The 27761-nt window shown below is 39.7% G+C and overlaps 2 protein-coding genes across 5 annotated transcripts; one reads left to right on the top strand and one right to left on the bottom strand.

Moving 5' to 3' along the window:
- Positions 1–329: 329 nt before the first annotated feature.
- dync1li2 (dynein, cytoplasmic 1, light intermediate chain 2) lies at positions 330–14722 on the bottom strand. Of its 2 annotated transcripts, none has more exons than XM_034882185.1 (13): positions 14637–14722; positions 13533–13606; positions 12921–13037; positions 12594–12824; positions 9084–9247; positions 8063–8156; positions 7107–7242; positions 6775–6886; positions 6609–6668; positions 5806–5850; positions 5535–5652; positions 4604–4741; positions 330–3775 (listed from the first exon to the last, which is right to left on the bottom strand). In XM_034882185.1, exons 1-13 carry the CDS (start codon positions 14720–14722, stop codon positions 3663–3665), a joined length of 1488 nt encoding a protein of 495 aa, XP_034738076.1. In that variant the 3' UTR covers positions 330–3662. The 2 variants fall into 2 exon arrangements, with proteins under 2 accessions (XP_034738076.1, XP_034738081.1); XM_034882190.1 differs by having other exon boundaries at positions 330–3770.
- A 4147-nt stretch (positions 14723–18869) lies between these two features.
- si:dkey-56m19.5 (fibrous sheath CABYR-binding protein) lies at positions 18870–23642 on the top strand. 3 transcript variants are annotated; one of them, XM_034882089.1, is made up of 3 exons: positions 18870–19130; positions 21271–21662; positions 21909–23642. In XM_034882089.1, the coding sequence occupies exons 2-3, from the start codon at positions 21279–21281 to the stop codon at positions 23043–23045; spliced, it is 1521 nt and encodes a 506-aa protein (XP_034737980.1). In that variant the 5' UTR covers positions 18870–19130; positions 21271–21278; the 3' UTR covers positions 23046–23642. The 3 variants fall into 3 exon arrangements, with proteins under 3 accessions (XP_034737980.1, XP_034737976.1, XP_034737969.1); XM_034882085.1 differs by having other exon boundaries at positions 21271–21882; positions 21919–23642; XM_034882078.1 differs by having other exon boundaries at positions 21271–23642.
- Positions 23643–27761: the final 4119 nt, after the last annotated feature.

The following is a 27761-nucleotide window of genomic DNA, read 5'->3' as shown; positions in this document are numbered from 1 at the left end:
GTAGGACTGTAGTACCTTGAGATTCAATGAGTCCAAATCAAAAGGGAGGTTTCTTCTATTGGCACATTTGTTACAACTCCAATTTAAATATCTATTTCAAATCTTTTAATCTTTGCTTGTAATCCATAATTAATTTCCTGCTTTTGTTACAGATGTCGTTTTTTTTAAAATGTTCATTTATATTCTTGGTTGAGCAATCAGAATCATATTTGTCATTAACAATGTTATATTGTTTTGTGCTTTAGTGGGGCGGTAGAGTTTAGGGTTGTCAATCAATCAAATCAATACACATGGTAAAAAAATAGACGCAAGCATGTGAAAGTCAACATAAGTTTGGATTCTTGGTTTTATTGAAGCCAGGGATCTGATAAACATTTTCCTTATCTTTGTCGGCGTAAGAAGCGAGACTCCACATTGCAGCTTAAAGGCTACAGACTTGTGTTAAAGTCATACAATCAACTTCTGAATTAATTTAGGACACAAAAATGCAGCCAGCCATGTGCTTACAATGTCTTGATATCCTGAATACAAAAGGACTGGAAGCAGAAGCTCAAAGTCTCATATAGATGTAGACAATATAGTCAATAGTGGTTGAAGGCAATTCAGTAAGGATTTGAAGAGGCAGTTGCTTTCAACTAACGTTTGATTACAAAAGGTCCAACATTTGTTCATTATTCAATCTTGGGAGCAACATCCAACATTTACAAAAAGCAAATGCAACTTTGAAACCAAACAGCATGAGAGCACTTCATTCCACTCATTTAAATACTAAATTTAACAATTGTGGCCATGTTTGATGAAGAAATATCAACGTGGTGGTCCGTCAATTAGGGTAGCATTTCCAAATTCTTTTAACCAGAAAGTGTCTATGGGTAAAGCCATATTTGACAAACACCAACAAAACCTGCCTTATTAGGATGTAAACATAAACTAAAGAGAACTATAATGGGCAAAAAGGTCAAACCTGAAAATGAATGGACATTTATTTGGTTTATCTACTTCAAGATGTCCCAAAAAGCATCCCTGGCAAAGGTGTAATGACATGTCTAGAGGATTGATTCAATTTACAAGATCACCAGCAGAAAGTGGTTATTCCATAGTTAGCAACCAGGGGCACCTTCCATAACTTAAGCAGCAAATGCAGATAAATAATGCAGTTTTACTGTTGAGATTAACTTCTAGGTTCATTTCTAAATCTTCTAACAAAGGCAAGGCGAAAAGAAAAAGAAAATTGTGCATTCTGTATCTGTAACTGTAGCAACAGGGAATTGATGTAAGTGTCCAAGGAAAAGTGCTTATTTCAACATGAGCAATTCTGCTCCTGGCTGTTCTTAAATTGTGCTTCATCCACTTCGGCAACAGAACCTCAGGTGCACAGTCCACCCAGTCACAAAAAAAAGGAAAAGAGAAGGAGAAACAAAAAGATCTTCATTTTGATCAAAAGTAAATCCAGAACAGTTGTGTAGCATAATTTTGATAACAAATCAAAGCATACATAACGTAGACTGTACACCAATATGGTCTTGTGGTTATTCCCTTACAGACCAAATTTAAAGTTAAAGCCTAATTCCATTAAATTTGTAGACGAATTTAGATAATTTACCATAATCTACTGTACATAAGTATGGTATTTATTTTTCCTTTGACTCACAAAACCCCAGAGAGGGTTGAGTGGAAAAAGGCATTTCTACCATTAGGGTGTTATAGGTTGTTATTCACAACAAAGAGTTCATGGGTAGATCTGAAGTTTGGAATGCGAGGGCTCCATGCAACAGTGGGACACAAAATGGCCACTGGTTAATCTTATGGATGATTATCAACTATATAAGCAGAAAAGAGTGACTAATATGCATCTTTGGTTCCATATTCCAATTCACTCCAGTTGTCCTTTTTTTGCAATTAAATTGCAAATAGCTGCTCTTGTCACACCTTTTATTACTTCTGTGAAAGCTACCAATGTACACTATCCATAAGATTAAGTAGGACCTTACATACAGAATTACTTATACTGTACACTTCATTAATTTTGATAAAATTATGGCATCATGAAACCATAATTATTACAGATTTGATATGGTACAGTAAAATGGTTTTAATTTATATAAAAAGAAAAAGATAATTTACATTACACAATTAAGCAACCCCTTAAGGACACACAAAATAATTAGGAGCATTCCTGTAAAGGCAGGGTGCCCAGTGTGACAAACTGTTAGCTGTATATTGAAGGCAAAGGTCGTTTTTTTTAAATGGGCACTGAAGGAGGCTGAACAAAAAGACCTGACAGGACAAACAGGTTTTACTACAGGACTGTTTCTACAGCTACCTCAGGTAGAAACTGGGAATGTTTGAACTGACGTGAAGTACAGTGTGAATTATACATGTGAAATCAATGGACAACAGTGCTGTGAAACACAATATCTCATTTTGTTCAAACTGCAAATCATTGTCTTTTGGCTGCAAAGTGAGTTGTTTCCACCACAGTAAGTGTTCTTCTGGGGGACCCAAAAGTATCTCGTGGCTTCCTCTTACATCAGCAGCCCAGTTTGAAGGAAGGCATTCAATCTATTGCTCTATCAAACACCGTCGACTAGGCCACAGAAATGTTATTTCTGTAAAATAACAGACCACAGGCTTGTTGTACATTGACAAAAATGTAAAAGCGAAATAAATTATATGGATGATAAGAAAACCTTTTAAACGATGTGCATTTCCTCTTACGTAGACAAGCACCTCTACTATGACACAAACGGCTAACTGTGCGAGGCACTTAGGAGTTATAGTAGGAAAGATGCTGCCCCACCCCATGCCCAAATATACACACCTGTAGCTAAAGAAGCAGTTCCATTGCAACCTTTGAGCCTAGTAAATCCCAACCAATCTCATTTATTCTAAGAAGCTATCAGAATTTGGACAGAATTGCATTTTATACAAAATCAAAGTTACCCTGAATATTTCTTTTGTATTTTATATTTACAGAATCATGTGAGATGAATAGGGCAAAGATTATGATATCAGCTATCTGGATGTATTAGTGTCAGGACGTCAGTGGCTATTTAACATGTTATGGGATACAGATGAATGTTTCCATTAACCGATAAACAGGGCGCAAAATCGAACTCAAAAGGAGTTTATAAATTCATCAGTATTATATCAAAGTTTTTTTTTTTTTTTTTTTACATACTACGTATGTTTGCAAGTATTTTAATTACGCTTTTCAATGAATATATTAAAGGTTTAAATACCTTTCCAATTGCAACCAAATTCCTTCCACAAGATAAGCTGAACCGGAGTGTGTTTTACCCCAGAAACTGGGGGGCCTGCAGCCCAGCGCATTAGGCTGGCTAACAGAGAGTATGCACACATTTCCATAATCTGACATTCCTCACAATATAACATTTACAGTGGAGGAGAGGACAGAAATAAAGCCAAGCCTTCAGCACTCCCTTATCATCTCATTTACACCCCATTCTCTGTTATCTCTCTCTTACCATCTCACCAGAACACCAAAATATCTGATAGCATCTGAAACTCATTTTGGTGAAACCACCGTGTGTGCTGACTGATATTGACATTGGGAATTTGGTCAACTGTTTTACGCTCACATGTACATGTATATTTCCAGAGTATTAACGCTGTGGACGGTGCAGCTGTTTTTGTTGCCTTCACGCTTCGTTTTCCGGCGGCGGCGGTATGTTGTTAGCTGAAACCATGGAGTCTTGTTTGTGAGTCATCCGGTCCAACTCCGCCTGGACATCATTCAAACCCGGCTTCTGCCCTTGGAAAACACAGGAGACAAAGTCCAAAAGTAATCTCCTGTAGCTTCTGTCTGTGTGGATTCAGAAAAAGCGGTTTTCTACGGCCAGCAAGCGGATGGAACAGGGTTGGATGTGGTTGCGGTCCCATGCTGGAGTTTGGCGGCTTGCTGCCACAGTTAACACACATGCAAAACTAATCATCAGACAACGGGAACATGCACTCATGCATTATCCTTTCAGCTGGGTCTCAGAGAGAGGTTAACGCTGCTCAGGGCTGGAACAAAAAGTACATGTCAGTGGTCCCAGTCAGATGAGTTACGCAATGTTTCCATCCATTTTTCACTGGGTACATTCAGCCACTTCACAGCATCTGACTTTGTTATATTTACTTGATATAACAAAGTAAAAATAATAATATAATTAAAAAAAGCTGGAGCTCAACATAAGAACGGCTGACATGTTAAACAGCTGAGGTTACTCAAGCAAAATAAGAGGTAATTAAATTAGTTAAGCCAGAAAGCAGTGGGATATGACATGGAGCGAGTGACAGACAGACAGACAGACAGACAGACAGACAGACAGACAGACAGACAGACAGACAGACAGAGAGAGAGAGAGAGAGAGAGAGACCCTGTTTCTAGCCTTCCTCTCGTCTTGACTGATGTGTGCATGGAGCCCATGCTCTGTGATAGATCTATATCTACAGGATCCTGTGAACAGTAAGGCTTCAAAAAAAAAAATAGGAATAGGAAAACTGCTAACCTGTAAGGAAGAAGGTTTTAAAATAGAGAGGCTGTACTTGTTTTCACTAAGATCAGAGGTGAGAGCGCTGGAAAGAGAGATTGTACCTGTTTTCTTGGCGGACCCTTGCACTCCGGCTCCAACCGCTCCACTTCCTGGGCTGCCTGGGCTCCCTGGGGCTCCAGTTTTTTTACTCAACAGACTGTTGAAGAAGTTAGCCAGCACTCCCTCATTGGCAGCCCCCGCTGAAAGAGAAACAACAACACAACAAAGGCTTAAAATCCCTTCTGTATTAAGATAGTGTGACAACAATTTACAATTACAATAAAATAGTATATGTTAAATATAATATGTATAACAATAAGATAACAATATTACAAACAGGAGTTTATAAAAGGTTGTACATACTGTATATAGGGTTGGTTTTTAACAGATTATCTTGCTTTAATCCCTAACATTTTATGTTATGACTCCAGATTAGCAGCCTGGGATATCTTCAAATTTAAATAGCTTTTGTTCCTGCAACATATAATCACCTTTTTGCTATATGAGCCCACGTCATCTTCTTGTAAAGTCAAGGACAAAATCTCTATTAAGGGGTGGTATAGTGCACCACCCTAAAACTCTATTTTAGGATCCATGATTTGGATAAGTAAAAACTGCAGAAAATGTCCTTAATGTGTGTTATAAAGTTGCTATAAACACAAAGAGCTTTCCTTTTTTAGATATGACTTGCTTTGATACTGCACTTATTGAAAAAGAAAAAGTCAGTATTTTTGCATAAGGGTGGCCGGCTCAGGAATACGTACATTGCCATGTGAAGTACTTAGTTTTTTTACCTCTTGGGGGCAGTGTGTTCACATTACAGACGAACGCTCAAAAATGAATGAAAAGACTGATCAAACCAATGGTTTAAATAAACATGGATGATTAAAGAGATGATGGAAAGGACAGTGCCAAACCAGGGAGCTCTGGAGTGCAAAGGATGATTCTCAATAAACCGGTATGAAAATAAACGAGCATTCATTGAGCTCCTACCTTTCATGTTAGGGTCAGGCTTTTTGACAGCAGTCATTGGTGAGCTGCTGGTCACGTTAGGTTGGCCGGCACGACCCGCTGGCCTGGGAGACCCTGAGGCTGTCCGGCCTGGGGACTCCTGCAACAGAGAAACCAGGGCAAGACTGTGGTAAATAACAAAAAGCTTGGTTTCTCTATCCAGGGAAAAAAAGGGACACATTGGAAAGACAAAAGAAAAACATAAATCCATTAAACAAGATTCCACATTTGAGGACAGTGTTAAGGCACTTACTGTTGCTCCTCTTGTTGGCGTGGCTGGCTGCTTTGCTAACAAAGACTGGAGAGAAAAATGCAGATGTGGTTTACAATTCCAACAATAGGTTCCTATGCACACTCAAATGTAAAGTATTGGGCAAAAATTGATTCATTTAGAATTTTCTAAAATTATATTAAATATGTAATATATTTTATATATATATATTTCTAATTACAAAACACCCTTTTACCATTTATCTAATTTGGAAAAAGCAGGGGGTATGAGAGGGGTTAAAAGAAGACTTAAAAAGCGAATTTGGCAGAAAGAAACCTCAAACAATTTTCTAACTTGCTAAACAAAAGCATCAGAGTGTTTTTTTTTTAGATTGCCCTCCTACAAAAAAGGAAGTGAAGGCAATGTGGTTCTATACTTGTCATGTGGAAGTTTCAGATATTCACCAGCACATGACTACTATATACCCAATTGTTTAATAGTGAAATGTCAGTTCAGAATCGCCACTAAAATCTAAAAATGGACTGCACCTTGGGTCCAGCTGTTCCACTAAATTAGAGCCAAATTTGTTTGTGTTTATTTTCTTTGTAACCTTGTAACATGCATGTAAGATATCCTCCTTACAACTTATTTTTTTGCTTTTGCTCATGCTACCAACACTCACAAAACTACAACTTCGATATCATCATTGAGTTTGATATGTGGATGTTTTTTTAATTTTCAAGGCGTGCCTTTAACATCACCATAATGAATTTTCAGACACGCTGTCAATCTCGGCGGCTGGTGAAAAAAAATCATTAAAATATGCTAGAAAGACTGACACGTACCTGTTGCTTCATCAGGAATACCTGCTCATCCTCTGCATTTATCTCTTTGTCATGAACCAACTGCAAAGAAGAGCGGAAGAGAAAGCATGTGGTTATTTAATTGGCACTTTGGGTTGTGATGTCGTCCTCTAAAGTTTACATTTGCTCAGTATTTGCATTGCCTTACCTTTCGTACTGGGGGCTTTGTGATAAAATCTTCAAATGGAGATTCGGGTCTGACTGTTGTTAAGTTTTCATGCAAAATCCCAATTTTCTTCTCATTATCCCATCCAGATGGACTGAAAAGAAGGAAGACTAAAGTTGGTGCAATGATGTAAACTCTGTTGTAGATAATTATGTAGAGTACTTCCTTGGAATAAAAATAAGAATGTGTTTTTGGTATGTCACTAATAACAAAAACAAAACGAAAGATGGCAGTTGGCAATAATATTATTAACTAAATGTGTTAATTTTAAAACCAAAGAAACATGATAAACTAAATAAATCATCTGCACTTACATGAACACTGCATCTTTCTCCACCACTAAGGCCGGTGTGGTGAACTGGAACTCATAAATCTTATGCACTATATATTTGTAAAGCAGATCCAGGTTCTTCTCCTCTTTGACTGACGTGTAGATCAGGCCAGCTCCATCTGTTTTAGTCAGTTAAGGCAGCAATTGTTGGGGTAATGGCATGGATGGTGGATGAATGATTGATTGATTGATTGATTAATTGATTATAAACACTAAAATATCATGGGCCGTATAAACAACATTTAGTCAATGTTATAAATAGGGATGAGCGAGTACAGCATTGTCTGTATCTGTATCTGTTTACCACATGAATTATCTGTATCCGGATCCGTACTCGGACTGGGCGGGGCCTAAACCGGAAGATGGTCAGAACAAATCTCCGATGGCAGAGACGCAACGGGAGTTGCATTTAAACCGAGCAGCATGTCTCAAACCCACGTTCACCAAAAATCTACTGGTTAATATGTAAGTACTATAAACCGAAGTTAAAAACAAACCTGAAGCTGAAGAAACCCTAAACGTTAACGGAACAGATCCGCAGACCCGATTGACTGCCTGCCTGACGGAGCGGGAGAGAGAGAGAGAGAGAGAGAGAGAGGGAAAGAGAGAGGCCGAGGGAGCGCATTTCTCCATGTTGTGTGTATGTGTGTGTGAGATTGATCCGAGCGGGTTTGTAGGCGGGGGGGGGGGGGGGGGGGGGGGGGGGGGGGGGGGGGGGGGGGGGGGGCGCTGTGATTATCACAGAACACTGCGCGGCCAGTTGAGGAGTTGTATTCAATCCGAGCACGGATATTGACTCATATTACTCGTAAAATACTTGTACTCGACAAAACTGCTTTATCCGTACCGGATACTCGTTTCAGCCGGATACTCGGATCACCCCTAGTTATAAATGATCATTGTGATAGAACTACAAACAATTATGTATTGAAAGGATACACTGTAAGCAAAATTGCCTGATGTGGGACTGGATGAAATCAAAGTGCTCCTCTCTGTAGTCATGCTCCTTTTCTAGTACGCCGACTGCGTCACACTGAAGAATAAAACATTAAGGGATGGAAAGAGATTATATATCTTTAATGACACAGACATTAACATGCTAGCATTCACAAATATGAATAAGGTTACCTTAAGAGTGTGTCAAAAAACAGGCGCAGGTGCGATGCACAAATCAATATGCCCCCGCCCCCCAAGGGATTTTATGTTCCTATGTTCCAAGTGCTGTTTTAAAGCACAGAGTAAACAATTCACAATGTTCTAGTCACAGCAAGCATGTGAAGCTCTGCTGATGGCTGCACTGTGTTTCTCAGCAAGAGTCTTTGCCTGGGAGGCTGAAAGTATAATGGCAGCTTTTTATTGGAGGATACTGGCTCAAAGCACAACATCAAAAAGCATACATGAAAGTTCATAGGGTCTGAGCCCAAATGTGCCCATCTTAGAGGCACTAAAAAAAACACAGGAGAACAGCAGTGAGCACGGCTGTTGAGGTATTTAAGGAGTCTTTCTGTGCCTGTTTATTGCAGGCAACTCAGGGCTAAGTAGAGAGGGCTTCCTAAAGGCTAGGAGGACTGTGGCTGCAAAGGTAGAGCCAAGTGTGTAAGTGGAGTGTAGAGAAGCTATGGACCATGGCCGTAGGTAGCCCAACTGAGCTTCTAGAAACCATTCAGCTACTAAGGAGAGAGTTTATTTAGGGGGTATACCAAGGCATCTCAAGATAAGTGTCCCTACACTTTTCTGTGGATACAAGTACAAGGACTTTGAGAAAATGCTAAACCTTTTGGACATTGGAAGTATCATTTCTAAAAACAAAATTGTGAAGGGTGCATGTGTAATTTATGGTAAGTTACACTTTTTAAGTAGTGAGAAAGGTTAACCAATATTAATATGTACCTCGGAAAAGCTTTGATAGATTGGTAAAACCTCTTATAGAAAGACTTTTTGGGCTGTAGGAATTATTTACCTTTGTGCAAACTATTAGCACTGGAATGCCCAGGTTGTGTGTGAGTGTGTTGTCGCCAAGAGGTAACACAACGGCCTCGTCTTCCCCTGCTGTTGGGGCCCGTCTCTGTGGGGAGGATGGGGAGGCATCCTCCGGTTCTGTGTACTCTTGGAACGCTTTCGCCACTAGTGGGAAGACAAAGGGAAAAAACATAGAAAGACAGGCCATTAGTGAAAATAATAACATAATAAACATGAAGATTAGCTCAGTTTTTAATGTCTTTATCTGCCAAACCCTTTCTCTTTTGTTTATAGACGTTGGCATCTCTCCAGCTACAAATCCACACTCCGTGCTTTGGTCCATAAGGGGACTTGAACCAGTAACCCTCCGGTTTCCACCCCAACTCCCTATGGACTGACTTACTGCCACCCCACCCCAGGTGATGTGTAGTTTAGTATCACTGGATGATATTTCTACTGTTATTTAGTAGGTCTCAGGTGAAAAATAGAAAAGATAAATACATGGCATCCTTCACTTTACTGTTTTGCTGCCCCAGCTGTCGAGACATAGACCTTACTGTGGTATGAGGTGGAGGTAGTAGTAGTATGGGGGTTAAAAGCAGGAAGCTTTGGCCTACTTCCTCAGGAGCTTTGAAAATGAAGCTGGGAAAAGCCAACAAAACAAGAATGACTTGCCACTTTTACTTTCAAACATGGGATTTAGTATACACAGCCAGGGCCACAAGCTATCTAAAGGGCACAGGATTACACAAATAGGTTGGGATATGTACACTAGCAATTCAACATGCTGACTTTAAGTCATAGAAAATGGATTATAAATGAAAATGTCTGACCTTCCCATGCTTGAGTTTATTGACAGATAACAGATTTAAACCCAATTTGACAAAAATTAAATGACTGGTAAAAGCCATCTAATCCTTACCAGTTTGGGCTGGGCAATATAAAGAAAATCAAATATCCCGATACTTGTAGACAAATACCTCGAAATTGATACCACAACGATATTGTATTGTAGACTATTAGTGCTTTCACAAAATATTTACACAATGAGATCTCTGATTAATAATAATCAGTAATGTAGATATAATGACTAAGTGGGTAAAGGAAAATAATAGAACAGCTAGAATAGTCTGTTAAATTCAGAAAATGACATCCGTTTACTGTAATGCAGCCTTTTAAACCAGGAAAAGACATTTATGCCAATATCCAAAATCTAAGACGATAGTGTCATATCACGATAGATATAATATTGATATATTGCCTGGATCTATTTCCATTGCAGATACCTTAAATAACAAAGGGGGTCTGATGGGCCTCAACATAGCCCACAAGGAGTTTTAGAAAAAAAACTTCATTAACATCACTCAAACAGTACTTTCACTGCCTTCCATTCATCACAAAGATGTCTGAGAAAGTGGAGCAATGTATTATACTAAAATAATGACTTGAGTTTCTTGTATGTTTTGATACTTTTGTGTCTGCCGTAAAAAACTTCAATCTTTGTGAAATAAAAACTACAGGAGTGAGTATGGCGTTTCATTTCTTGAAAGGTATCCGTAAAGTTTAGCTACCAATAAAAGGTGTTGTTTCTGGCCAACTGTCTAATAAGCATATTTAGTCTAACTGGCTATTGTAAGACAAGCCCAAGTTTTACAAGTCTTCACTTGTTAACTAGTTAGTGATGTTGGCTCATGACAAACATTTCATAGATGTCAAGATACTAGTTTCATTTAATTAAAAAGTAAAACAGACCAAGCGTGAAAACAACATAAACAAGATTTTTGCCTACACAGCATTTCTAGATACTTTGGCTAAAAGAAAAGTCCCCGCCCGGTAACTACAGCAGAAAACAGTCACGTAGTGAAATATTTCTCGGCTCGACGTGTGGCACAGACAGCGATAGGTTGATCCTGTAATTAAACATGAGAAGACTCCAGCAGCCAGCCTACTTCAGTTATAGCACAGCAGGAGTCTGAACATCCGGCCCACTGACTGAATTCAACCCCAATCAGTTTATGTGCCTTCCTTTCCCTGACGTTGCTGTTGGAGGGGAGGGAACCATGATGCAAGATGCCTGCAAGACTCCCTGGACAAAAGCCACTCACACCGACTTTGTCTTTCACACACACACACACACACACACTGTCTCACTAACGTGCTATGGACATCACAACTCACATGCAAGATATTTTTTGTAGAGGATATGCCTCGGCTAAACTGGAAATCTGACCGTGGCAGTGGGTGGGGTCAAAGGGTTTGGTAAAAAAAGATGAAGTAGGAGGAACCAAAGAGAAATCTGACAAACAGATTGAAAGTTGAGCCTAAAAAAACAAAACAAAGAAAAGTGAGAAAACAACTAAAAAACACTGCAACTGCATTTAAAACTGTAATGAAAGCTCAAGCAGAAATCCAATGAACACAGGTTATAATGAATAAACTCCAGACAGTATTTTCTTTTGCACTGCATTGTAACTATGCATATTTAATACAGCTACGTGAACTTAAAAAACTTTTAATTAAACTGTGCTTTAGTCATTACTTCCTATGACATATTCCCTTTTCCTTTTTTCACGTTTACCAACACACCGTTACCACTTGTCACTGTATTAGCATGTTATATGTTGAGAACATTTTTATACCTGTTCTATCAAGTTCATCTGAAATCATTAAACAATCTGACTTCACTGTGATAAGTCATATCAGACTCAGAGAGCAACAGCAGCAAGCAATATTAGACAGGCCATGATGTTCTGTAAAACCCTGCAGAGTGAACTAACTTGCAAAAGCATGTTCCCCAAAACACAAAAGACCTGTTCATAAGCAAGAGATAATCAGTTCTAAAATTATCAGGAGAACAACGTCTGAATGCATCACACTCATTGATCTGCAGAACTCGCCTCCAGCCAGAACGCACAGCTGAGGATCATGGGCCTCTCAGACGATGACCTAAAAACATCCATGACAGTGTGTAATGTTATACAGTGCTTGCCTTCCATGCTACGCAGCGACCAATCTCTCCTTTTTCCTTGTAGCCAGTCAGCTATGAGGCTCTTATTATGTAAGACTCCCATTACTTCTACCCTAGGATGCTTCAGGCCCCGGAGTGCTGTTTCCTTTAATCCTTCTGACATATACAGTTCAACTAAATGTATTCATGTCATATATTCATTGATGTATTCGATCTTCGCATGTCAAGACATAAAATCAACACCTTATATCTCAAATAACACTGCTTTAAGGTAACAAAGACCCAGTTAAATTTACACTAGTCGCTGCCATTCAAATATAATTAAATCTTCAGTCCTTTTATCTCAATGCAACGTTGGCCTAACGGGCTACCTACATAATAAAAACGTACATATTCTAAATTGAAGAAACTATTGGAAAGTAAAACCAAAACAAAAACAAAGGTAAGAGCTAAACTTTCAAATAAAAGCTTTTTTTATGTTTCATTTCAATACCATCCACAATGCAAGTCACATATAGGTAGATAAAGTCAAAGGTTACTTACTCTTCTGCTCCATTTCTCTCATGTCCTCTGGAGGGATCTTGAGCTTGTCCACATGGTCACGTAGCACACTGGCCCACTTCTGCAGTGACTCCATAATGGTCCAGGGCCGTGACATATCTGCAACAAACACAGCTAGACAGTCAGGTAGTGACTGAGCTGAAACAGCAAACTTAAGTAGGCCTTTGTGGTATAGGTCTCCATCCAGGATCCACACATTACAGCGGGTTAGATCTGCAAAGGAAAAACAAAATGCTAGTTTAATATTTTATTTTGTAAAGACTACTGCTGTACAGAAACCACAAGTAAAGCTACAGCAGGTAAACTCACCATCTCTGTCCTCATCATGGACATTTAAGTACAGATACTCCAGTCCCCTCCCTCTCTTGTTGTGATCAGCTCCTTGAAGTTTGGACATAAGTGCTGTTTTTCCTGATCCATCCTCACCTGTAAGATATTTTATTAATTAGTTTGCATATAATCTTATGCATTACACGTAGCAGTAGTAATATCATTTGACATATTATTATGGATATTTTAAAATAATGGATATGATGTACCAAGAAATCATCACTTCAATCCAGCTTTTCCAAAAACCTATCTAGAATTTGCAATATTTGCACCTAAAATGTAAGGGCTACACTTATGTTCCCATGACTTTCAGAGGCTGCAGTGTCTCATGCAATTAATAGCAATAGGCTACTTCTCACATTATGGAAGCCCAAACCAAAAAAGTACACCCTCGCCCAAGAAGACCCAAGAAACACAGCTGAAAGTGCAGGTTGTTTAGAAAGTCAGAAATGTTTTAAATTCGCTATCATTAGCTTTTGTGAGTTCAGTGCAGTTTGCGGGGCCTCAACTCCCCTCGGGGTTGACCACCAAACACACTCCAAACAGTGCAGAAGCACAGGCTTTCACACATGTAGAATAAGTAATACTTACCAAATATCAGGATATTTTTTCCTGATGGCAACTTTGAACTGGATCTAGTTGAAACTTCACTCAATATTGAGGTCCTACAAGAAACAACAAGACAGATATTGAGAACAACACAGAGATGACTTATAACCGTTAGCTTGACAGCCAAGTAGCACACTGACAGCTCCCTATTGTAAAAAATATGTTGCTACCAAAACATAACCTAAGTTTTGTTACTGCACAGATACTCGCAAAACAGGAGACATAGGGTGAGCAGACACGTGTAGAAGGGGAGATAATAACAACTAAATAAAAACGGTGGGGCTAAAAGGATTCGGACAGAAAGGGTGGGTATAAAAGTGAGTAGGCCAGTTTGAAGAGGTGAGATTTGAGGTGGGATTGGAATGCTGTTATGCTGTCAGACTGTCAATGGGAGCTGCAGAGTCTGGGAGCAGTGCGGCTGGAAGCTAACGTGCAAGAAGAATGTTCTACTCTGTCAGTTAGCCAAGTGATGTGTCCACGACAACACAAAGAAAAGCCGGAAATGATAAGACATTTTCACTGACCGGTACGTTAGCTAACGTTAGATATAAGCAGCCAGCGTTAGGGAACTGAAATCATAAAACTTGAGAAGTTGAAACCTCATATTAGTTCAAGCCCTTATGGTAGCGGTTATTTTTCGGCATACTTGTTGTTACGTTATATGTTACTGCATTAAGGAGCTAACGTTCTTATTTAGCTAGGTGTTGCCTTGACATGAACTGTCAAACTCAAAGCCTTCAGTTACTATGAATGGCTCTCTCAAACTTGTCTTGTTAATTCAACATTATACCTTGTATTAGTAAAACTCGCTAACATGGACAATGTTGGCTAACTAGCTACAATGTAACGTTAGCTAATCAGCAGTATCCCACTTTGCTAACTTAGCTGAGCTGCTAACACAAGTAACGTTAGCACACTGACCGCCCATCTTTGGTTGGTGCTAATGTTACTGCTAGCCGGGCCGGTGTCTGCTTGTGAGCACCCGTCAGTGACAAAGCAGAACCACAACGAGTGTGCTTTTTCTAAAAGAAAAAGAAAAAAGGGCACTGTCAGACATAAAGTCGTAAAAAGAATAACAGAACTTGCCAAAGGTTTTGTCCTTCTTCCTCTTCATTGTTATTGTCTCCTGCCCCAGCTGCGCCCGGGAGCTGTTTCTCCAGAACGGGAGCCATCTTCTCTTTCTACAACCACAAAGGCAAGGCCCTGCTGCTGCTTGGGCACATCTAGCACCGCCTTCATCCGAGTAGTCAAGGGTATGTTGCATTCATTAACTGCTACGCCGCGCCGGGACCCTGAGTGCACCTCTATACATCTTTCGATCAGAAAAGTTGTTAAACACTGATATATATCGTCTTAATAATTATTCTAAGTGAAGTAAAACTGTATTTGTACAAAATGTGATAATAATACATCACTTTGGATTTGACACAAGTAGATTATTCTGCGTGGCATTAATCTTCAAACGTGTGTTCAAGCCCTTCTGGACGTGTGCCAATACTGATGTCATAGCAGGGTTTTTTTTCTCCCTTGCAACAGCTGATGATAATACTTTTATTCTGGGAATGCCAGTATACATTGGAATTCTGAAAAAAGGGAACTACTTTATTACTCCGAACAATTACTCAATTAGATTGAAAGCCAGGGATGTAATATTATACTATTAAATTATGTACTATTATATTATAAAATATCTTTACTGAGTATAATGTCAAATTGTTTAATTTTTGTTGTTTTGTCACAAGTTGTTTGTGGGAATTTACACAATAATGAAAAGTTTATGAAAAAAAACAAATTATGAGAATGATGTGTAATAGCAAGACCTGACTTGTGTATTGTGTGCTCTAGTGTGGATTTAAAGTCTGTCAGTTTCAGCCAATTAATTAAGGTATCATTTTGAGCTTTCTTAAAGCACATTTTTACTTTAGTAGTACAACCACCTGCAAGAAAAGGCAAGACAGGGGTCTCATGGCTGCCCAGCAGTCTCATAAACACATGCCATGATGTATCCATAGATACTTTTGAACACAATGTCACTGATTCAAGAACTTCTTTTGTTAAAGGATGTTGGTTTGTAAAAGGGCTAACAAAAATAATGGTAGTATCCAAATTCAAACACAGTTTGAAATGTTTATTGGCCCAGTATGGCAGATTGTTAGATGGTTGATAACTATTAGCCAAAGGGGCTGCAAGGACAAAAACTGAGTGTGCCAACCAGCTCAGCTCTAGTACCACCATCCAAAGGTTAAGTACTATTTTAGAGTATAGCCTTAAGTCACCTAAGGCCTTTGAACCTGGTCACGTTATCAATAAACAGCTTCTTCTACAGCATTCCTGGTATTAAGATGGGTCTAAGAAATATACGGTAAATTGAACCAATTAATTTGGAAGCCATCAGAAATTGTGTCATAACTCAAACCCAATCTTCACCAACGTTCAGCATCCCCAAATAAGGCTTTGTGGCACACACATTTCCATTCATAGTATTACCTAAGGTCTCCAGTAGAGGGTGCTTTTCACGTTTATCTGAAATTGAATGGGTAGAACTCATAACCAAATCATTTTTGCACTCTCCTCCCTTTACTGCAAAGGCTGTTATTTTACACATTTGAACTCTCATTATAAAAATGAAGCAAACCTATAACTTCACTTTAATAGGGTTTAATGACATTTATTTTCTCACTCTCTTAAATTGTGTTGCATCAAATTACATAAAAAAGCCACAACTTTTATTTAACCACTGGAAGACGGAATCTTCACCATGTCAAAACTACCAGTGGCTTTAATGTGTTGGTGCGGTCATACTTTGATTTTGAATGCACTTCTACTGCACCTTGTGTTTTGCCAATAACCATGCCTCTCCTGACTTTTTTAGTTGGTGTATTATGCCTTTCAATAAATAAAGCCCAGACCATGGCAAAATTACACAACACAGTTACCAACTAACTTGTCTTATGAATGAATAAAAAAGGGTTCTAATGAGGAACACAATGACTTTCAACAACGTTTTGTGTTTGTCGCAAAATCATCCACTTTAGGCCATCCATTTCATGAATGTTGATAGTTCTGGTGATAACAGTGTATACAGTATCTCTTTTAAATGACATTGGAAAGTTGATTGTGAGTGAAAATCAAATTTAAAGCTCAAAAATGTTTAGATGAAATCAAGTTATTGTTGTTATTAACCTGTCCAAAGCCTATACACAAGCCCAGCTTTTCACATTCCTGCACACACAGAGCTATTGGTTTGTAGCATGTTGTAGCACCCGACTCCCGTTTTTTTTTTTCTTCTTTTCACTTCTTCAGGGAGGGGGGGTTCCAAGGCCTCCCCATATGTCTGTGAGTCCTCTGTCTCTGTGGAGCAGCGTGGTTGGCTGGGATGCTGGTTTTACTCTTGGGAATGCATTCCAGAGCTTTTGCATCATGTGAAACTCAGCCTTTGCTGCCCCTTGTCACTATTTAGCTCTGCTGCCAGCAGGGAAAACAAACAAGGTGGATAAGCTTTTTGTGTTTTCTTTAACATATAGTGGCATCTGGAAAGCAGGAAAAAAACAGCAGAGCATTTTTGAAATATGGTATAATATGCTACAAAGACCTAAGTCTAGCAAGATCAACTAAATAACAGACATCTGCTTATTTCAATAATACTGTCAATGTCCGATTCTTTTGTATGAATTAAGAATATTCATGTGTATAACTGAGAGTCATAAACAATGTTAATGGTTATCTCAAAAATGCTCAGTGCAAAAATGTATATTGGCATAAAACATTGAAATTGTGTCATTTTTCCATCTTAAATGTTTACCGTGTGTCATTATTATCTTAATGCAAACTAGGTTTCACTGATGCTCTGTTGTGCTGAGCTCTTGTGACAGGAGAGGGTGCTGTCTCCTCAATAATGGTTGTTTGGTATTAATTCTATAAAAGATGAGTGGTATTTTATTTAATTTGTCTGAATTTAACATCTGTTTTGTTAAATGAAAGCACATGATAATATCAAATAATTGTTAAATGCACTGAGAAACATTTCTTGCATTAACACTACCTGAGTTTATACTATATAAAGTATCCACCATTCTTTAAAATACCCTTAAAAATCACCCACAGATCAGCTTGAGCAGGACAAAAAACCTTCTCTGGCTGCTTAACATAGCCGTTTTCTGATTAAAAACCAGGTTGGTGAGCTTTGAATGATGTAACAAGATCGTCAGTGCCATTGTTATGTGATTTGCATTGCCTTTTTTGTCCAGTTTCACTGAGAGAAACTGTTGAGGAAAACGTGCTTGTGTCGGCAAAGGAGCCAGTCTCATCTTTTTTTCATGACTCTCCCAGTGGCAACAAGTGGACTGCTGCAGTAAGAAATATGAGATTGGCTTCATGCAACATAAATATAAAGTCTTTAACTTTATTTAGTTAATAAACACTCTACCTGATTGTGATACACTATACCTGATCGTGGTCAATGGTTATCAGATACCTCAACGTAGTAGTGTGTCAGTGGCATGCTGTGGGTCAAATTATTGAAGTAGACAATCTGTTCACCTGGAATGGTCGGTTGTTGAATTTCTTTAAGTCTCACCCTTGACCAACCTGGTCCCTTTAACACATGGAAGGCAAATAGCAAAGAAGCCCAAGGCATCAGAACACTTTGCAACGGAGTGAACGTTTGTCCTTTTTATATCTCTAACCAGAACAGAAGTATTATTTTCATTTACTGTAAAGCCAGTCCTGTGGATGCACATAAATAACAGCCTGTTCCTGTGTATATTTATGATGTCACAGGATGAAGACACTGATCCAAAAATTGATGGCCATACAGGATATCAACAGCTTACCACAGCTTAAGAATGAGTCACATTTTGCATCATTCCATTTAGCCTACTTTAAATAATAATAATAAAGTAAAAATAAAGTTAACATTATTAGAATTAAACCCCAAAAAATCTGTTTGATTTGGAATTTACATATTTTAAACGTGGTTTGTTCCTTTCGTGATGACTATATATGCAAGTAGTGATGAGCCTATATGTAACAACAGAAGAAGAAAAAACATCAAGGAGCACTGTGTGTGCGAGTGTGTGCGTGCGTGCACGTGCGTGCGCGTGCGTGTGTTTGCTGCACAAGTGGTTCTACTGACATAATGCCTCCTTTTTATATTAATACTCCTGTGAACAGAAGGGCTGTGGCATTATTCTTTGGTAAAACAAAAGCAGAGGAGAAATGGACATTTTACAAAGTGAAAATAGTGGCAGTCCGCTTATATTAACCACATTCAGTCCGCAGATGTAATTACACAATAGAGAAATAGTCTGTGTACTGAAGTGGGTGTGTGCGGGAGAGGAGGGGTTAAAGATTGGGAGGGTATAGATTGCAGACGGAGCAGTAGTGGAGTAGGCTGGATTGTGATAGCGACAGATGTCTGGAAAACTGTGAGGGGGCACTCCTCGGTTACAGCACAGTCCCACACTGCACCGCGGAGAGCAGGGGCGGAATCTGCAGCTGTCACTCCCAGGTTTACCTTCATTATCACATCCAGTCGGAGCCTGGAAAAGAAGCCTAAGTGATCACTTTCTAGAAATACAGGTCGGTCTCATTTCATTTTTTTTTTTACGTTTTATTTTTCAGTTGCAACGTGTGTAGGATAAATGTTCTGTGGGTTAAAAGAAATAAAATAAGTGAGTTAGAAAGAAAGATGCCTATGAGATGCAGCTTAACCATTGTTCTCTCTCTCTCTCTGCCTTTTCTTGTATTATGCAAATGGATACTTTTCAAGGACGGCACAATAAAGGCAGGATTTATTCTCTCCCGTGCTCACAGTCGAATTTGATTTCGTGCGTCGTCTCAGGCTGCAGCGCTGTTTTTTTTTTTTTTTTTTTTTTTTTAAAGTAGGCCGGGTTTTAATCAAAAAACTTGTGGGATGTAGAAAAGTACAAAACAAAGTAATGAAGTTGTGGTGCTTATTAGGTATTAACGCGTTATAGTGATGAATTTCGTTTTCTTTTTGCATATCTCTGTGAGTAGGCCTACGACATTTTCAAGAAACAGGCAGAGCAGCTGAGGGAAGCAGCGGTGGGCGGGTTGAAATGGGGGATGGAGACCCCTTTACAGCCTTTATCACTCAAGTATTTGTGGCCAGTGTAGGCTATAGGGTAATTTCCCTGTCTAGTAGCCCATATCCTACACTAGTGAACAGATAGCACAGCGCTTGTTGCCAATTTAACCTAACCCATTACTTTTGTCAGTGAGATTTGCTGGTGAGGAATCCCCATCCTTTGTTGCCGGTCGGCACATGCATGCGGCCCTACCTTTGTGTCTTCTTTACCTTTCTAAATGTAAACCTTTGTGTCTACTGCACATTTGATTTTTGTAGCCTATTTACTCGAAAATTGGCTTGAAATAATGTCCACAATGGTTTGATCTCAAAATAGCTTGCCAGGGTTTGCCTCAAACTGTTCATTTTTGCTTTGTCTGATGAAGGCTGGAGACATCAGATGAAAAAAAATAGGCAAACAAGAAACCAATCACATTAAAATTGCAATAATGAAACATTTCAAAAATAATTCATGATGAATTATTTTTTACCACTGGCCTGTTCACTTTACTGTAAATCGTGTAACGGATGTGCAGTTTATAACCCGTTATGGTGGATGGCGCATCCTGTCTTGATTGCTCCATTGCAGCACTATGGACAGTTCCCAGACTGTTCGAACCCTTATTCTGCCCTACATGGTAAAAGTCCCACTCGTGGCATTAATTAATGGAATTAAATATAAAAAAGCATCCGTCAAACTAAAGTAGCCTAACCAAATTATCAGACTTTTACATTTAAAATGAATGTAACTGTAGACATGTAATTTCTATTCTAAATAACCATACAGTGCTCCCTTTTTATTCAAACAGGTGGGTTTTCCCAAGGTCAGCTAAAATAAAATCAGTAAGATAAAGTTGAACTTCCAGTTCTCTGTTCTGTCCCTGAAAGGAAGTTATATTCTGTTGCAATCACAAACTCTTCCTCTACAGCTACAACAGTGTTCCCCATTAACACATGTTTGCTCTTTTCACAGAATGTGTCAGTTTTGTTGTCCACTGTTCACCCAGAAAATCCACTTATAATTAATTCTTATCTTGTATGCAAATGTGACGACAGGCTTAGAATTGCAAATCTGAACTATAGTTTGTAGCATGTCATGTTGAAAGAAGATTAATGTAGTGCATCTACATCATAGTTGTGTATTTCAGAGTTGTGGGCTCATTTGGCACTGAGCCTGACCCAACATTCCTGAAAGGGTAGCGAGTCTGTGGAGTGGGCTGATCTCAGTAAGGTTCCCATGCATTTACATTTGTTTTCTAGTCAAACTGGTTGGCAAAGAGCAGTTTCCAATATAAATTTATAGGTCTTTCTAGACAAAAGACTTATCTTCATTCTCCTTTCTGATACAACATGGTTTTATATTTGAAGAAACCAAGTCGAAATGAAGATTGAACCCAAGCTGCATCTTAGAAACAATATACAGTAGGCCCTATTAGTGTGGTGTATACACTTTAAATACCTAAAATAATTACCTTCGTAAAGTAGCGTAACCTTTGGGCTTTGGTGGCATATTTGTAGCACCGTTGCCTCAAAACATGAAGATCCTGCATTTGAACCCAGCCAGCTGGGTCCTTTAGGAACAATGTTTTCTCTCTCATATTAAACTACACCGTCATTTACTTATTTCTATAGGAGACACCATGGGAGGCAAACTGAGCAAGAAGAGGAAGGGATATGATGTGAGCGATCCCAAAGAGACCAAGGATGAGACCACAGCCATGGCTGCTGTTGCAGATGAGTCCGCTAAAGTGAAGGCCGGATCCCCACCTACAGAAGCTGCTGTGACAGCTGAGGCTGGCAATGTGGTAAAGGAAGTTGTTGGGTCAGCGGTGGCAGCAGTAACTGAAGCAGTAGCAAAAGCTCCAGAAGAGCCCAAATCTGCACCTCCAGAGGAACCAGATCCTGCTGCTCCAGAAGAGGCAACTCCAGTTGAGGAACCAGCTGTGGCAGCAGAGAAGGCAGCTCCAGTAGCACAAGCACCAGCTGCAGCAGTTGAGAAACCAGCTCCAGTAGAAGAACCAGCTCCAGTAGCACAAGCACCATCTGCAGCAGTAGAGGAACCAGCTGCAGTAGAGGAACCAGCTCCAGTAGAAGAACCAGCTCAAGTAGAGGAACCAGCTGCAGTAGAGGAACCAGCTCCAGTAGAGGAACCATCTGCAGTACAGGAACCAACTCCAATAGAGGAACCAGCTCCAGTAGAGGAACCAGTTTCAGCAGTAGAAGAAGAACCAGCTGCAGCAGTAGAAGAAAAACCAGCTCAAGAACCAGCAGCAGACATACAAGAACCAACTGCAGCTGTAGAAGAACCAGTTCCAGCAGCAGTGGAGTCAGACCCAGCAGTAGAGCTTTCAGAGGCTAAAGCAGTAGCAGAGGAACCTTCTGCTCTGGCATCAGAAGAACCGGTACTAAGTGAGGTTAAATATGCAGCTGCACCTGAAGAGCCCCCTGTAGAAGAACCTGTTGTAGCTGTAGAATCTGTGCCCGAGGTTGCAAAGGAAGCACCCAAGGACCAAGTGCCAGAGCCCATCCGAGAGACTGTTACTGATCCAGAAGCCACTGTGGAGGAGATAGTGGTTCCTGCTGCTGTCCCTGGACCTGAGCCATTGGCTGAGCCAACTGCAGAGCCAGTGCTGGAGCAAGCCCCAGAACCAGAACAAACCCCAGAACCAGAGAAAGAACCAGAGCCAGAGTCGGTGGAAGCACCCCAGCCACAACCTGAACCAGACCAAGCACCAGAGACAGAGCTTGAGCCAAAACCAGAGCAACTACTAGAGCCAGAGCCTAAGCAAATGGCTGATGCAGTGGAATCTGCAGCAGATGAAGTAGAAAAAGTTGAGCCTGAAACAACTGTAGCCACACCTGACATTACTGAACTTGAAACTGTGAAAGCAGAAGCACCTGAGTTGTTGGAGACTGAAGCAGAGGATGGCCCCACTGAACATCAGTCTGTCGAAGAGGAATCTATTGCAACAGAAGCCTACAGTACTGAGGCAACAGCTGAGCCAGAAGCACCAGAACCTGTCCCAGAGATTGTCATCTCAGAGTCCGTCTCTGCCGGTGAAATTAATGAAGAGGCAGCTGAAGCTTCTGTGGAAGAGGTGCCTTGCCCAGAGCCTGAGGTAAAAAGCAAAATGGAAAATGGAGATATAGAAAGCCCTTCTGGTACAGAGGATGTGGCAGAAGTAGATGCACTTCCAACTGTAAATGGAGATTGCACAAATGCTGCTGTCATACAGACAGAGGAATGTGTTAATGGTAAAGAAAAACCAGAGGAGACGCCAATCAAGGAGCAGAGTGACTTTGAACTAAAAAAGGAGAGGAACCTGAGCGAGGATCTCCAGGAAGTTCCCGATGCAGTCCCGGAAATGGCAGATGGTCTCAGCGCTGAGGTCACCCAAGCAGTCTGAAAAGGAAGCCATCTTTACAAATCAATGTGAATTCAGATTAATCCTCCGAGGGTGCAAGAAAGCTATCAAGGTATCACAAACACAGCTAGGCTTTCTGGAATGCAGTAACACCGCAATGTCTTTAGTGGTAACTCAGGCAAAGGGAAGTTTTCCTTTGAGTAACCAAAAATGAAATGCAACTACTTGGATAGAGAGAGAGAGAGAGAAAGAGAGAGAGAGACAGACAGACAGACAGGCAGACAGACAGAAAGAGAGAGAGAGAGATCAAAGGGCAGAGAGAAGACTTAAGTTTGGAATTGAAAGGTGAGTGCAGACAGAGAGTGAAACTGGACAGCAGAGCAAAAATACTAAATGTAAATGAATGTAAATGAATGGAATGAATAAATCTGTGTGTGAGACCGATAATTATTACGAAGTGGTGGAACACCACTCATTATTACAGTAGTATATTATCTGATTTGGAATGTCATATATCCTTTCTATTCCTATGGACATGGCATAACTGTTTTGGCCTTTTATAATAATGGTACCTGTGAGGACTGTTCATTTTAAATTGATTGTTTGGAATAGAGAATAAAAAGAGATTGTTATAGCCTACACTGATCTTCTTTTCTTTCCATGCATTCTCTCGGCATCACGTGTGTTATACATCTCTGTGGCACTGGGTTATTAGTAAGATTTACTTTACATTACTCTATGGATCTGTCTAATTAATGAATGAGTAAACTCTTGCTACTTACAAACCATAACATCCAAGAATGAGTTGCATTTTTTACTGTGGTTGCAGAAGAAGCAGAGCAACATTATTTAGGCTCTGTTAATTACATACCACTTGTTGACATGCACTGCCACTACAGCTCATATTAGCTCTAGTGGGTCAGAGTTTGACTGTAAATAAATACAGAGAGCAAAGTCCTTTAGGTAACTGGCCACATTACACATGTTTTGGATAGTGGAACATGGCTGCCAAATGGATGTATACATGGATGTATGCAGGCAGCATGTCATGATTTTGCAAACAAAAGGATTTCACCGTACCCAGAGAAATCAGTCTAATCTCCCCCTTACCTCTTTCTCATTCACATCACCATGCCTACAGCTGAGGCCAAAGCAGCACACCCTGCCAACATTTCGCAGATCCATACCGGCAAGGGGAACTAAATGGGGGAGGGGCAGGAATTCTTGCAGGAGGCAGAGAAAAGGAAGAGGGGGCAGGGGGTGGGGGGAGGGTGTTCTGGGATGAAAGCAAGTGCTATGATGCCGTACAGAGGACAAGATAGATATATGGCTACACACATTTTCAGACTATTTCACAGATTGAAATTAGACAAGCAATAGGGATGAGCATAAGTTCAATTTCAATTCAATTTTATTTATATAGCGCCAAAGTTGATGTTTTGACACCTACGTGATGCCTTGTGGTATAATGCTGCCACGCCTGCTGCTCACACTAATGTCAGAGACTAAAGGGTATTTTTCATACAGGTGCTAATGCACATTCATTAACAAGAGTGAGTAAAATGATATTTGTGTTTCCGTGCATATGTGAGTACATGAATGGACAGGAGGCAAGGTGGGTGGATGAGATGGAGTCTGGGCCTTAGTGGAGTATGATCAGCCAACCTTGAAATAACTACTGGGCCATGGGTCAGAATATTAGAGGAGATCTTACAGTGATAACGGTAAACTCCCATAGAAGGAGCTCCATAATGGGTTCATCCACATACCAGCTCGCTTCGGTTTCTTAAAAAAAAAAACTCAAGCACTGCACATTTATGTAAGGAATGTTGTGGAGAGGGTTTGGGGGCCGGGAGGATGAACTCGATGGCATGTTTTCTTCTCTCTTGCCAAAATAACTTACTTTGTATGCATATGTGTTGCTGCCATGGGTTGCTGGTTTGGAAACTATTTTATTGTAAAAAAAAAGAAAGAACAACAACAACATCAGGTCTACAGAAAGATTATACCTCAAAGTGCAGCACATGGTACTCTGCAATTATTTTTTCAAACAATGATGAAAACACACAAGACTTTTTTTTATAAGGGGCAAAGTGTTAAAATACTGTCATACTACTAGTATGCACACTTTTAAAGGATTTTTGTTTTGAATCGTTAATGGTTAAACTTACAGGCCTTCATTATTTATGAACTGCACTTCTTAAAAAAGTGTGTTTGGCGGCGACATGATCTGCTAACCTTCAATGAACAATAGATATCCAGGGTAGCAAGTTGAAAAGAGAGACCATTCAAACAAAGCACAGGACCAATGAGGGGTAGTAGTAGGAGTAAAGGTAGAAACCAGTTTTTCTTTTATTGCTACAGCTATTTATTCTTGCCAAAATAAACATCTATATAGTCACTACTAAGTCCTATTGAAGGCTCATCATTTCCTACACTTTCCTTCACTTTCTTCCCCTTTTATGTGTGCGTTTGTGTGGGAGAACAGGGTTCTTGTCTTTTGCATCTTGATTTAAACACTGCCTTAAAGTTGCATAGTTGTGAAAGGCCAGCTGCACTGCCTGGTTACCCCAACACTATGTGCTCTATACGCAAGCTCCTGCACAAAGCTCAGACTGTGTTCCAGCTTCTCTTTTCCCTGTGTGAAAACTAGCCTGCAGGCTTTAGCTTTCTGCGAATGATGTCTCTGAGAAGCAAAAGGAAAAAGAAAACGTGAACTAAATCCAAAGGCTATATTATGAGGAAATTCATGAGGTACTGACCTACCCGGTCAAGTTTTCAAGATTTTTTTTTCTTCTTCTTTTGGGCAGTGTCGAAGACACAGATCTAGAAATCACAGTTTTGAAAAAACTCATTCATATGCTATGGGTACTTTAATGGTTTATCAATTGTTAATGTGTGTGTGTAGGAATGATAGGGGAAAGGGGGGAAGAGTAGACAAATTAAGAAACTACAAATGTACACACTATCTTCAATTAATTAGACACAACTATTGTTATTATTGATTATTTAAAGCTCATGAAAACATGGTTTCCAACATAGTATTTCTTTATTGCTGTGTCTGTAAATGTTGATTGACTAGCCTACTGTATATATTGCAATATACATTATTTACCCTTCGCTAGTGCAGATAATTGTGCCCTCAAAATGAAACAGAAACAAAAATGAGTAAAGTCTTGGGCATGAACGGTACTTTCTTCTAATCTCACAATGCTCTACATTTGATAGATGCAGAAAATCTACACCTATCAGCGATGACACAAAACGCTGATGATAAATAAGTGTCTGAAATCTCAATTTACAACAGGCTATTGAGTAAACTGTTGAGTGTCTATTATATAGAGTAGGGAACAAGTGATTCAAAGAATGACTAAAGGAGAGATAAAGCAACAATTTCAGTTAAGATTCATGAAGAAAAATACCCTTAATTATTAAAAGAGAGTCATTTGGAGACTCCCAACCTTACTGCATCATCAGGACAGTTGACAGTGGCCTGGCAACATAAGCAAAAACAACCCCACAACTGTCAGCAAATTTGGGTAAAAGAATGTGTTAAATCCTGATTGACTGCCTCTTTAAAATGAAAAAAATCACTCGTGTGAAATATTCAAAAGGGTTTCAACTTTGGCTGAAAATATTTTCGGTAAGGTAAAACTCCATCAGTCATAAGAAGCTGATTGAGAAAATATGTTTTCAGTATAAAGTGTCATGGTCCATATAGATCTGCTTGCACTGAGCTGGCTCATGACAAACTTCACTACTACAATATTTAACACAACTGTATTTACACACCTTTCCTTATGTAGAGAGTTTTTATGACAACTCCAATTCCCTGTGTGCTTCTTAGTTTCCTCTTGATTATTACTGAGATAACAGGGAGGATGTGAGTGTTTAAGGGAAGAATGCTCAGACTTCTGAAATGCTTTGTGATATAATTGATACTCTTTCTCTTGTTCCATCTCCTCAGCAAGCTGAGGAGATAATAAGAGTCAGGTGGCCAAATTACAGCAACAGCTGATCACTATTTATTATTCAAGCAAGAGGGTGTCAGCTCGAAGTACAGACAGGAAAACACACACAAGACACACATGACCGAAAACAAACAACTCACTCTCCCCTTTTCACCCTCTCTCATCCCAGAGACACACGCTGACACACAAACACACACACACACACACACACCGACACACACCGACACACACCGACACACACTAATGCACACACAAATACACACACACACCAACACACCAACACACACACACAACAACACCGACACGCACACACCGACACACACACTGACACACACACACACACACAGACACACACACACACACACACACACACACACACACTGATATCAAATGCTTTTACTGCAATAGCTGTACAGCAACTTCCTCTCTTTCCATTTTTGTTCTCTGAAACGGATAGTCAGGACAAGATGCACTAATAATTGACAGGCTGAAAGAGCAAGAGTGTTTTTTATGCGTTAATCTCCTGTTTCAGACTGTGCCTACATAAGCAAACAACGATTTTTCAAATTTTCTGTCTGATTAAATGTTTCTCACTTTTGGTTTCTGTCTTGCACAAATTATCTGTCTCCTTTCATTTCTCCTTTAGACATGTACATCTTTTTAGCCTCTGTCTCTCTCTCTCTCTCTCTCTCTCTCTCTCTGTCTCTTTCTCTCTCTCTCTCTCTTTCTGGCTGTGGGCCACCTCCAAATCAGATATGTGCACTAATGCTGTCATTTTATCAGGGCA

The sequence above is a fragment of the Etheostoma cragini genome, chromosome 1 (assembly GCF_013103735.1).
Source record: "Etheostoma cragini isolate CJK2018 chromosome 1, CSU_Ecrag_1.0, whole genome shotgun sequence".
Lineage (NCBI taxonomy): Eukaryota > Metazoa > Chordata > Actinopteri > Perciformes > Percidae > Etheostoma > Etheostoma cragini.
The sequence above is the reverse complement of the archived record's forward strand: the minus strand, read 5'-3'. Positions and strand labels throughout refer to the sequence as shown.